At 41.9% G+C, this 13,306-nt stretch overlaps 1 protein-coding gene across 1 annotated transcript; it reads left to right on the top strand.

Moving 5' to 3' along the window:
• Positions 1-243: 243 nt before the first annotated feature.
• LOC132770280 (high affinity choline transporter 1-like) lies at positions 244-12,265 on the top strand. Its single transcript, XM_067466218.1, has 8 exons — positions 244-418; positions 2,810-2,923; positions 3,048-3,203; positions 4,658-4,806; positions 7,713-7,856; positions 8,366-8,519; positions 10,494-10,711; positions 11,750-12,265. The coding sequence occupies exons 1-8, from the start codon at positions 244-246 to the stop codon at positions 12,263-12,265; spliced, it is 1,626 nt and encodes a 541-aa protein (XP_067322319.1).
• The last annotated feature ends 1,041 nt before the right edge of the window (positions 12,266-13,306 follow it).

Below are 13,306 nucleotides of genomic sequence, written 5' to 3'. Positions count from 1 at the left end.
CATTGTTATTGCTTAAAGACAGTGCAGAATTGTTTTGTCTAAGCTGAGTAGGGTAGAGTTTATGCCTTGAGAGCAAGACTGGAGTTATTTTGGTCACCGTTTCCACACAGTTTCTGAGTCCAGCCATTCCATTATTAATTGTGAGTTGGTTCATGGTGCAGATTCTTCCAATAAGCCACACATGTTTGGCTTTTGAATTCTGGATCACTCTTGGAAATTTGCACGTTCTGCAATCCAAAGAGGATGGCACTGAATATAAGTGGCTTGATCGCTTTGGTTTTATTTTATGCCATGACTTTAGCAATTGGAATATGGGCTTCCCGGAGAAGCAAGAAACAAAAGACCAAGAAGCCCAGTGAAGTAGCCATAGTGGGAGGAAGAAACATGAACTTTTGGCTTGGACTTTTCACAGCAACTGGTAAGTAAGAAGTACTTTTGAAATGTTGATAACTTGGAAAGGTTTTCTTGAATAGGAGAAAAATCACATCTTGGAGTGGGAAATTTGGCCAGATTTTATCATTGGTGGGGTTCAGAATGTTCTTTGATTGTAGGTGAACTATAAATCCCAGCAACTACAACATCCAAATGTCAAGGTCTATTTTAGCCCAACCCCACCAGTATTCAAATTTGGGCATATTGAGTATTTGTGCACAATTTGGTCCAGTGAATGAGAACACATCCTGCATATCAAATATTTACATTACAATTCATAACAGTAGCAAAATTACAGTTAGGAAGTAGCAATGAAAACAATTTTATGTTTGGGGATCACCACAACGTAAGGAACTGTATTAAGCGGTGGTGGCATTAGGAAGGTTGAGAAACAGTGATGTAGAGATTGCTAAAGAGATATCCTTTCTAGGAATTTGCTAGGTGCACTTATCCAATTCATTGCTAAATTCTAGGACCGTGATTCCCAACCTTTTTTTGACCAGGGACAACTCTCCAACATTAGTACCAAAAGGGTTACGAATAAGTTTTTGGTCAACTTTAGATTCAGTTTGGTTATTTGGGGTGCTGATTAAGAAAATTGTATTGGACAAACATCATCTCTCATTTCTGATAGAGAACATATGCCATCCAGTAGTCGCCATCTGCTTGCCCATGGAAAACCATATGTATTAAGCCTCAGAGCTATAAGAGGGTTTCACCAGACCAGTCACTCTTGTTGTATTGGTATAGTAACAGTGAGGCCATGGACCATATTTTAGTTCTTGCAGACCACTGGTGGTCCACAGACCACAGGTTGGAAACCACTGTTCTAGAGGGAGCATGTGGCATAATCTAAAATAAACCATATGTAGTTCACATTTGATCAGTCCACATACTGTCTTGCCAGAGAAAGAAAATATGCCATGCAGATGATCAATAAAGAACAAGTAGTTTACTCTTCGTAATACAGAACAACATATGTACAATCATGCGATCAGTCGCATTAACTCACCTAATGTCCTTTTAGAGAGATTTAAAATGGTCTTTCTTTGTCCATGTGGAAAAACTCCTTCCAGTAGCTCATGAAGCAAGAGCACACTTCAAACTGTCTCTGTCTCTCTGCGAGCATCGGCACAGCTCAAGATTGAAAAAAATGTAACAGTAGCCAAAACTCCCAGGCTCAGCTAGCTCCTTGGGCATAGCCCAACCAATCATCTTAATGCATTTTATTTTATAGTTGACACACACACACACAAACTTATTTCTTACATGCTCCAACAGAGAATACCATAGAATCAAACTGGGCAACCTAGCAAATTCTCTGAGGAACAATTTTCTCCATGAGAGGATAAGTGAAACCATGGATATAGTTTCCCAAGCTATGTGGGGTGGGGAGGTTACTATAAATTATAACAACTTATGTAACTAGCACATGCAAATTTTGTGGAAACCTCTGTACTATTTTATCCTGTCTTTCTGTCATAGTAATTTATTTATTTATTTATTTATTTACTTACTTACTTACTTACTTACTATACTTGTACACCGCCTTTCTCAGCCTTAATGGCAACTCAAGGCGGTTTACAACACGTCAGTACACATAACAACAAAATACAAATTAAACATTAAAACAGTATAAAACCACGATAGAAGCAATAAAAACAATAAAAACCAACATCATTATCATCAGCGTCCCGTAGTTAAATAACGCTGTCCAAGTTCCATTGTCGAGTGATTCCATTTCCTCTTTCAGTTACTCTGCATTTGTAAATGCTTGCTCATATAACCATGTCTTAACTTGTCTCCAAAATATTAACAGTGAGAGAGCTGATCTATTCTCCTTAGGGAGGGCCTTCCATAGCTGAGGGGCCACCACAGAGAATGCCCTGTCCCTCATCCCCGCCAAACATACTTGTGATCTAGAACAGGGCCTCCCCAGACGATCTTAAAGTCCTAGATGGTTCTTAAGGGGAGGTAAATTGGGCCAGAACCGTTTAGGGCTTTATAGGCTTTATGGGGCATTATACGTATGTAGGTGGCGTCATACGTCGAAAAAGTTATGTGACCCATATGTGACCCAAGGGACACATTTTCCCCGTGCCTGATCTATACAGACCCCTCATCTTTGACATCTCAAAGAGATATGCTGATCCTGTGCCTCTAACAGTATATATGCTCTCTGTTTATTTATTTTATTGCCATTTGTGCCTGATTATTTAAATACAACATGATAATTATAGATCAAAGTCTCCAGAACTAAAATAAATTTAGAACAGAATTGGAAAATATCAACAATATCAGTCACTCTCACGTTTATTGTATATCATTCCATCCATGTCCATTGGTATCTCATTCCTTTCTTTCTTGTTTTTCCTAGCAACATGGGTTGGAGGTGCATATATCAATGGCACTGCTGAAATAGTCTATCTTCCTTCGAGAGGACTACTGTGGGTTCAAGCCCCAGTTGGATTTGCTGTATCCCTTCTTGTTGGTAAATATTAGCAAATGTAGTTCCACAGCTTCAAACTGGAAATTCCGAAAAATCTTGCACACATTGACTTTCCCAAGTACCGTGCTCAGAAAACTGATTGTGGTGCTGCTGTTCTTTTAAACAGGAGGGTTCTTCTTTGTCAATCCAATGAGAGAGAAGAGTTATGTGACTATGATGGACCCAATCCAAGAAGCCTACGGCAATGTGATGACAAGTCTCTTATTTATCCCACCATTGATTGCTGACATCTTTTGGTTTGCAGCTATCCTTGCTTCTTTGGGTAACTCACTCCTTTGTTTTTTTCTGAGAATGTTTGCAATGTCTTCCACAAGCTTTACTCAACTTGGAACCTTTCTTGTTGTGTTTAACTATGGGTGCATCTGCTGTCGAATCAATACAGTTTGACACTACTTGTCACTGCCATGACTCAATGCTATGGAATGATAGGATCTTTACAAGATCTTTAGCCTTCTCTGCCAAAGAATTCTGGTGCCTCTCCAAACTGCAACTCCCATGATTCCATAGTACTGAGTCATGGCAGTTAAAGTGTCAAACTGCATTTATTCGACAGTGTGGATGCACCCCATATGAATGTCACTCAAATTGGTAAAGGTAAGTAAAGGTAAAGGTTTCTCTTTGACATTAAGTCTAGTTATGTCTGACTCTGGGAGTTGGTGCTCATCTCAATTTCTAAGCCAAAGAGCCGACATTGTCCGTAGACAGCTCCTAGGTCATGTGGCTGGCATGCCAAAGCAGTACCTATTGATCTACACAAATTTACATGTTTTTGAACTGCTAGACTGGCAGAAGCTGGGCCTAACAGTGGGAACTCACCCCACTCCCTGGATTCGAACCTGCGACCTTTCGGCCAGCAAGTTCAGTAGCTCAGTGGTTTAATCCACTATGCCACCAGAGGACTGCTCTAGAAAATTATCATCAAAGCTGGCCTTTTCCAGAAGATTTGGAATTCATTTCCCAAGATATTTCAGGCTTTGGTCATATTAGCCCTTCAGAGCTGTGATTCAACATATACGGTGGAAAAGGACATCTTGGTCAGTTCTTCTGTTTATATTGCTAAGGAACAATTATTTTACATGCCCAATGTATACAGTGGATTCTTCGTACCTCCTGGGATTTGGTTCCAGGATCCTTCATGGATACCAAGTCCCATTATATTCAATGGCACCGTAAAATGGTGTTCCTTGTATAAAAAGGCAAAATCAAGATTTTTTAAATAGATTTTTTGAATATGTTGTCAAAGGCTTTCATGGCCTGAATCACTGGGAATTCCAGACAGAAAACAATTAGGGCCAGCTAACTACTCCCAACAAAGGATTCCCCCATGCAAGAAGCAGCCAGGCTCTGAAGCTGCAAGGCCATTCAATGCTAATCAAGGTAGCCAATTGCAACATTCACACTTGCCTCAAACAGACAATAGTTCTTTCTCCCACCCTCCCATTCCACAGATATATAAACCTCACTTGCCTCGTTTCCATCATACCTCACAACCTCTGAGAATACCTGCCATAGATGTGGGCAAAATGTCAGGAGAGAATGTTTCTGGAACATGGCCATACAGCTTGGAAAACTCACCACAACCCACCATTCTTTTTTAATATTGTCAAGCCATGGATTGTTGAATCCATGGATACTGGATCTGTGTATACAGATCTATATAGGAAATTGTCTAACACTGAAATATTTTCTATATCTCAAGATTGTATTTTTTCACAGGAGCAACCATAAAGGTCATTTTGGATATCGAAGGTTATTTAGCCATCATTTTCTCTGCATGCACAGTTATCATCTACACTTTGCTAGGAGGCTTGTACTCAGTTGCATATACAGATGTCGTGCAACTGATTTTTATAACAGTCAGCCTGGTGAGTTCTAGTATTACTATGTTGTAAAGGTACTCGATGTCTGTGGGTCTCTGATGGATAGCAATAGCTAGAAATTGCCTATCCCAGGGAATACATTTGGGACTACATTCAAAGCCATAGTAGTGGATCACATCCCGCAAAGAGGAACCTGCAGTTTCACTTACCCACATCCAAGAAAATATATCCCTTCTATGAATTTTCTAAGTCCTCCAGAATAACTCTATAGTGACCTCTAGAAGAAGTCTTTCATTTCAGTAGAGTTCACTTTATCCATGGTTTCCTGTTTTCATCTTGTCTTAATCTCCACCTTTCTGTCTATCTATGTAGATAAATTTATTTATTTATTTACTTCACTTGTATACCGCTCTTCTCAGCCATCAGGCGACTCAGAGCGGTTAACAACCAGTATCAACAATACAGTACAAAATCATTAATAATTTAAAACAGTAATATCAATTAATTATCATCAGAACATCAAAACAACAATACAGGAAAACAACACTCCATCACGTCTCATCAATAGAATCAGCATCCGATCTCGTTGTCCATTAATCCATATTCCAGTAATCAATCAATTGCACTGCTTAGTTGAAAGCCTGTTCGAAGAGCCAGGTCTTCACTCTCTTCCTGAATGCCAATAAGGAGGGGGCCGATCTAATGTCTGTAGGAAGGGCGTTCCACAGCCGAGGGGCCACTACTGAGAAGGCCCTGTCTCTCGTCCCCGCCAGGCGTGCTTGTGAAGCCGGCGGGACCGAGAGCAGGGCCTCCCCAGACGATCTTAACGTCCTAACTAGTTCATAGGAGGAGATGCGTTCGGACAGATAGGTCGGGCCAGAACCGTTTAGGGCTTTAAAGGCTAAAGCCAGCACTTTGAATTGTGCCCGGTAGCAAATTGGCAGCCAGTGGAGCTGGCGCAACAGAGGAGTTGTATGCTCCCTGAGTGCCGCTCCTGTTAGCATCCTGGCTGCCACTCGTTGGATCATTTGAAGCTTCCGAGCAGTCTTCAGAGGCAACCCCACGTAGAGAGCGTTGCAGTTGTCTATACAGGATGTAACCAGAGCATGGACTACCGTGGCCAAGTCAGACTTCCCAAGGTACAGGTGCAGCTGGCGCACTAGTTTAAATTGTGCTAATGCTCCCCTGGTCACCGCTGAAACCTGGGGTTCCAGGCTCAGCGATGAGTCCAAGATCACACCCAGACTGCGATTAAGATAAGATACTAACAAGAATTGAAACAGAAATGCAATGCATCTTCAGAGCCCTTCCCCACTTCACAATTATAGTATAGCAATTCCACTTCAACTACAATGGCAGCATCCCATGGAACCCTGGTGTTTGCAGTTTATTGAAGGACTAGAATTCTAAGGACTAGAATTCTTTAGGGCGCCATGAGTCGCCCTAAAGGGCTGAGAATGGCGGCTAACAAGTGCACCAAATAAATAAATGCCTGGTCGCAATATTGCAAATCCCAGGATTGCATAGGATGTTGCAATGGCAGTTAAAATGGAATTGTATTGCTATAATTGCACAATGTGAAAGGGCGTCAGTGTATAGAAGTGCATGACATATGGATCTGGCCCATTTTGCTATCCAGGTGATACCTGTGAAGGGGAAACTGTGATATGTACTGTGTGTGCCTTTAAGCCATATGTTGACTTATGGCAACCCCATGAAATATAGCCCACACCACTTGGCATTCATTGACAGCCTCCCATTCAATACTAACCAACTTTGATCCTGTTTCGATGGGATCTGATGAATAATAATAACAATGATAATCTATATAAATAAAAATGTAATGTTTGTTTGTGGGATTAACATAACTAAAAAACCCACTGGGCAAATTGACACCAAATTTGGACACAAAACACCTCTCAGGCCAACAAGTAACCATCACTCATAAAAACACTGAAAAACACAGTGGAAGAGACTTAAACAGCATATATATATATAACAATGCATGCACAAAACCACATATATACACACGCAAAACACATATACACAGACTGGGCCAAAGCACTGCGTGGCAGGGAATGGCTAGCAATGTAATAAAAATAATATAATAATATTATTATCATTATTTTATTATTTACAGTATTTATATTCCGCCCTTCTCATCCCACAGGGGACTCGGGACGGATCACAATGCACATATACATGGCAAACATTCAATGCCATAGACACACAACATATATAGACAGAAACACAGAGGCTATTTAACTTTCCAGCTTCATGAGGGTATGCTTTGAATTCCGGCCACTGGGGAAGTTGTTGCTTCACCATCCACTTGTGACACCGATTGAGTACTTCCTCATTTTTTGCACACTGCTGGAGATTTTTATGGCATCGTAAATTAGTTAAATTAACCTCCCCACATAACCGGTACCTTAATTTCCAAATTGACAGATGCAACTGTCTTTCAGGCTGCAAAGGTCGACAGCAAGCAAGACAAAGGGTTGGGAGCTTACTTCGACCCTCGCTTCGAACTCATGACCTTTCAGTCAGTAGTGATTTTAATGTAGTTGACTGCCCAACCAGCTGCGCCACAACTCGGTCCTTTTATTATAATATAATATTAATGTGCCAGTTTTGGAACTAGCCAAAATATGGTTCCTAAACTGGCATGAAGAGTGGTTTGAGCCTTGAACTATGACTAGGGTTCAATTTGCTGCTCTGTTATGAAAACCCACTGGGTGACCTTGGGTTAGTCATATATTCTTGACAGCAGAAAACCTTCTAAAACCTTTACCTTAGGTTGTGACACACCAACACCAAAAACATAATATATTCAGTAAAGAATTGTTTACCACTTAGGTCTACATGGAACCAAATAGAGTATTTTTGATGGCAGAAGATGAAATGTAAACATTGGTGTAATTCAAGTTCCTGTTTTTTTCTCCCACAAGAGTATTTGTATCCCTTTTGCCATGGTAAACTCTGCAACAGAAAGCATCACTTATACTGCTTCCCACCATTTGTTCCAAGCACCTTGGATCGGAAACGTAGAAGTGCCGTATTTGGGAAGGTGGCTGGATGACTTTTTATATTTGGTAAGAACAATTGTAGAGTGAGTACATAGGAAAGTGCTGCTTGTTCTTTTATTACCTGGTGACCACATAAGACGTAGTGGTGAAGCCATTACTTTTCATTCAACCCTCATCAGATGCAGCTATGCTAGATCAGCACCCTGAGTATCTTTCCTAACTTAGAATGGAATTCCTACAATGCTGTTTTCTTTCCTTTTCCAAGGCATTGCTGAATATAGGAAACGGAATTATGGATGACGAATTGGATCACGATTTTAGTTACGAGACGTTAATGTGTTGTTATTGAGATGTCATTAGTTTGTATTTTATACTGTTAATGGTTTTAATATTGTATGTTGTTGGATTGACTTTTGCTCTTGTTGTGAATTGCGTTGAGTCGCCTACGGGCTGAGAAACTGCGGTATACAAGCAAAGTAAATAAATAAATAAATAAATAAATAAATAAATTTGCTCCTTAAATCAAGTTTCCAGTCACTTCATGCACTCTAACAGAGGCTACATTAATTCTCCAGGTTCTTGGTGCCATCCCATGGCAAACCTATTTCCAGCGGGTTCTCTCAGCGTCTTCAACAAAACAAGCCAGGCTCATCTCCTATTTTTCTGGACTGGGCTGTTTTGCCTTGGCCATCCCTTCCATGCTCATTGGGGCCGTTGCTGCCTCCACAGGTAAGCTTGCTGGAATGACAAGGAGCAGGGCTGGGGGGCAACCATTCCAGGAAATTATTTTAACAAATTTATTCACATTGCTAAAACAATTGTGGGCAGGTGTAGGAAGCTAAGGAGCTCCATGAACTCTCCAAAGAATTCTTATTCTTCCATATCCACTAATGCAAGGACATGTATTCCAGTAGCAGGACTATTTTTGCTATGGGGAAGTAGTCTCTGGGCCAGAGGAAGATTTTTTTTTCATATGCATCTACACTGTAGAATTAAAGCAGCTTGACAACACTTTAGCTATAGAATCATGGGAGTTGTTGTTTTATAAAGTCTTTAGCCTTCTCTGCCAAAGATGCATGGTGCCTCACCTAAGCACCAGTCACATAACTCCATAGCTTTGAGCCACAGCAGTTAAAGTGGTGTCAAACTGCAATAATTCTACAGTGTAGATACACCCTTACTTGCTTACTTACTTACTTACTTACTTAGGTGATCCCTTATAGCTCGAGGATGATGGTCTTCCAGATGTGGTGTCTTGGCGGTGGGTTTGTAGGTGGCTGTGGAGCCCTATCCTTGATCCGCATGCTCTCCTGCAGTGAGGACATTGGTTTCCAGACGGAAGGCAGTCCCGGTCAGGGTTGGCTTCATGTCCCTTCCTCTTGGCACATTTCTCCCTTTTGCCCTCCATGTGTGCCTCTTCGTATTCTGCAGCACTGCTGGTCACAGCTGACCTCCAGTTAGAGCGCTCAAGTGCCAGGGCTTCCCAGTTCTCAGTGTTTATGCCACAGTTTTTGAGGTCGGCTTGAAGCCCATCTTTAAATCTCTTTTTCTGTCCACCAACATTACGTTTCCCGTTCTTGAGTTCGAAGTAGAGTAACTGCTTTGGGAGACAGTGATCGGGCATTTGAACAACGTGGCCAGTCTTGCACCCTTAGCAACAAGAGGACTGAGAATCTTCAAACAAGAAAAGAAAGCTTGGAAAAGTTGTCCTAGCAACTCCATAATCTCCCAACCAGAAAAGCCAGTGACCATGAACAAACTATAAATAAAACTCATCACTATCATCATCCTTTTTTGGTCACCTTCACTGGGGGGGGGGGGGGGGGGGGGAGGGGATAAAGACCATTCAATCACATATATGGGTCACCTAAAATACAGCCACACTTCTTGGCATATTTCCCTCTTTTGATGCAGGGAGACCAAAGCATGAGGAGTTTTGGAAGTTTAAATGGTCTTTGGGCCATGCAGTTTCCACATGATGTCCATAACACAGACATTCAAGATTGAGTCATCAAAAAAATTTTTACATGTGTGTGTGTGTTTTTTTTATGTGTGCCAGGAGCGACTTGAGAAACTGCAAGTCACTTCTAGTGTGAGAGAATTGGCTGTCTGTGAGGACATTGCCCAGGGGATGCTCAGATGTTTTGATGTTTTACCATTCTTGTGGAAGGCTTCTCTCATGTCCCTGCATGGGGAGCTGGAGTGGACAAAGGGAGCTCATCCATGCTCTCCCCGGATTCGAACCTCTGACCTGTCAGTCTTCAGTCCTGCCGGCACAAGGGTTTAACCCCATATGCCATTGGGGGCTCCTTACGTGTGTGTTGGTTTTATATGAATGTGGCATCATCCCAAAGTCATTCCTCCACATTTGTGGGCTATGCACTCAGCCCTTTGAATTTACTGCTGCCCTAAATGCATTGGAAAAATATGTTGTAGGTCCTCCAGTGCAATTCTATGGTCAGCTTCCACCAGATATTGAATATAGAATCATGCCAATGGATCTACAAATGCCCAAAGAAGTCACCCAGTGGGTTTCATGGCTAAGAAGGGATTTGAACCTTCAAGTCTTCAAGTGTCTTCAAATCTCCAGAGTCATAGTCCAATGGTCAAACCACAACAACATACTGGTGGAAGCCAATAGGGAAATAGTTGGAATTCAAACCCTTTTAAATACGTATGTTCCTTCTGTGTTGCCTTTCTCAGACTGGAATCAGACAGATTATGGCCTTCCTGCTCCCAGAGAGAGAGGAGAGTCTTCCCTGATCCTCCCACTAGTTCTCCACTATCTCTGCCCGATGTATGTTTCCATTGGTGGCCTGGGTGCCATTGCAGCTGCCGTTATGTCTTCTGGCGATTCTGCCTTGCTTTCTGCCAGCTCCATTTTTGCACACAATATCTACAGAAAAGTTCTTAGGAAAAAGGTGAGTCTATTCAATGTCTATATTTCAAACAATGAAGGTACATGTATGTGTCGCTAAAAAGGATGTTGGATAGTGGATTGATCGACCCTATGGACCTGCCCTATCAGCTTCATTGGACACCAGCTGACACTGAGTGGAAGTCTCATTGAAGTCTTCCAAAACGTTTCTACACACAAGACTTAAGAGTTAGCCTCTTGCATGCTCTCTATAGATAACACACCTAGTTTGACCCTTATAGAAAAGGCAAAGAAATTGTGTTGGAAATGGAGGAATCACAACAATGCTTTCCCTTGAGAACTATGTACCTGTTCTTTTTGTTGTTGTTGAGTGTCTTCAAGTCATTTATGACTTATGGCAACCCAAAGGCAAAGCTGTTAGTGATCTTTCTTGGAAAGATTTATCTGACGATGTGTGACTAATAACCAACTTATCACACTGAGAAATTTTCCTGTCGTGGGACACTTAATAACACTTAATAATAATAACACTTTGTTTATGTTCCGCCCTTCTCAACCCAAAAGGGACTCAGAGCAGATCACAGTACACGTACATGGCAAACATTCAATGCCGCTTTGTATAGACAATACACAGACAGACGAAACAAAAGGAGGTGGTTTGTTTCAACTCAGTGTCCAGCTGTTTTTGGTGCCATGGAAGATTGGACTCAAGTCCAGTCCAGGGAGTGCTGTTGCTCTATCTTCTATGACCAAGCACTATCAGGACTTCTTCCTTTTGGTCACCCAGCATTTTCTGATCTTCTTTCTTTATGATGTCATAAAACACCTCTCCTGCTTTTAGCAGTACCTAATGTTTCTAATTACAGCCGATAGGCTGTTAGGAATTGTGGGAGTTGAAGTCCAAAACACCTGGAGGGCCGAAGATTGCCCATGCCTGGTATAGATGCACCCAGAGTTTAACTACTCATAGTGGAGTCATTAGGAACTCTCCAGGGTTCTGAATTCTGGAGAAGCTACCGGTAGAGAAGCTATAGCTGTGTATTGTTGGTATATATTCCAATATTTTCGCTCTCTTTCACAGGCAACAGAAAAAGAGGTATTATGGGCATTGAGACTGGCAATAGTAGCATTTGGGATGATGGCCACTGCTCTGGCATTTTACTCCCACTCCATTTATGACCTCTGGTTCCTTGGTGGAGAGCTAGTCTATGCCCTTCTCTTCCCCCAACTCTGCTGCGTCCTCTTCATTCCCAGCACCAATACCTATGGATCAGTCATTGGGTTCCTGGTTGGGTTTCTGCTGCGACTCTTGGCTGGGGAGCCTGCCCTGAAGATCCCTCCGGTGATCTGTTACCCAGGATGCTCTCTTGTGGATGGGACCTACATCCAGCTATTCCCATTCAAAATAGTCACTATGCTCATCACCTTGTTGACCATCGTCTTCGTTTCACACTTGGCGGCCTTTGTGTTTCAAAGAAAAATCCTTCCTATCAGATGGGATGTGTGCAAAATAATCAAGGAGGACAAAGTCATAGTTTCTTCACTCCAGAGAGAAGAATTCGAAATTGTTCAAAGCACTGAGAACTGTGGGCAATGACAAAAAAGCAAATTGCAATGGAATTTATAATTTCACTTAGCTGGTGGCAATCTCTTTAGGATTGCAAAACAGGCCCTATTCTGTTGTGTTGCCCCATTTTAGAAATTTGGTTGGAGGTCCATAAAGAGGAGCAGGGCCTTCTCTGTTATGGCTCCACTAGTTTTGGAACGCCTTAGAATCATAGAATCAAAGAGTTGGAAGAGACCTCATGGGCCATCCAGTCCTACCCCATTCTGCCAAAAAGCTGGAATATTGCATTGAAATCACCCCTGACAGATGGCCATCCAGCCTTTGTTTAAAAGCTTCCAAAGAAGTAGCCTCCACCACACTCCAGGGCAGAGAGTTCCACTGCTGAATGGCTCTCACAGTCAGGAAGTTCTTCCTCATGTTCGTTTGATTCATTCTGTGCCATTCAGTGTCCAGAAATACACGGACTTGATGTTCTTCCACATGCAAATTATTTGTAATTGTTTTCTTGATGTTGTAGCTATGGATTTCTTTCTCTTTCCTCAATTTACTCAACGGAGTGCTCTGTTTTCAGTGAATTTCCCCACAAATAGATAGCACTTATAATGTAAAGGCATGCCTGCTCTCCCCTCTCCGTTTGGAGTCTCAGAAACATCCCTCCCCTTGGCCGAGAGGCCGGTCAATCACAATGGAGGATTCGCCCTTGGTTTCCAAAAAGGAAGAGAAGAACAGGTAGAGAGATCTGCAGCCTTCTTTGCCAAAGGGGTTCCTAAGACCACGAGAAATATGCATTTTCTGATGCTGTCTGGCGACCCCTCTGAACCCCCCTCACGACCTCCCAGGGGTACTGACCCCCAGGTTAAGAAACACTGCCTTAGATTATTTCCCAGATCTTTTGCTTGTGTTTGTCATGCAAGAATTTCTTTCAAAAACAAATTGTTGTAGAAACATCCCAAAAGGGAAAGATGGTTTAAGAGTTCTTTGTTTAAACCATATTAAAATTGTCTGCATCCAAGAGACCACAATAAAGATAAAGAAAGAAAAAGGCAACCTTTGTACAAAACCTTTGAATGC

The sequence above is a fragment of the Anolis sagrei genome, chromosome 3 (genome assembly GCF_037176765.1).
Source record: "Anolis sagrei isolate rAnoSag1 chromosome 3, rAnoSag1.mat, whole genome shotgun sequence".
In the NCBI taxonomy this organism is placed as follows: domain Eukaryota; kingdom Metazoa; phylum Chordata; class Lepidosauria; order Squamata; family Dactyloidae; genus Anolis; species Anolis sagrei.
The sequence above is the reverse complement of the archived record's forward strand: the minus strand, read 5'-3'. Positions and strand labels throughout refer to the sequence as shown.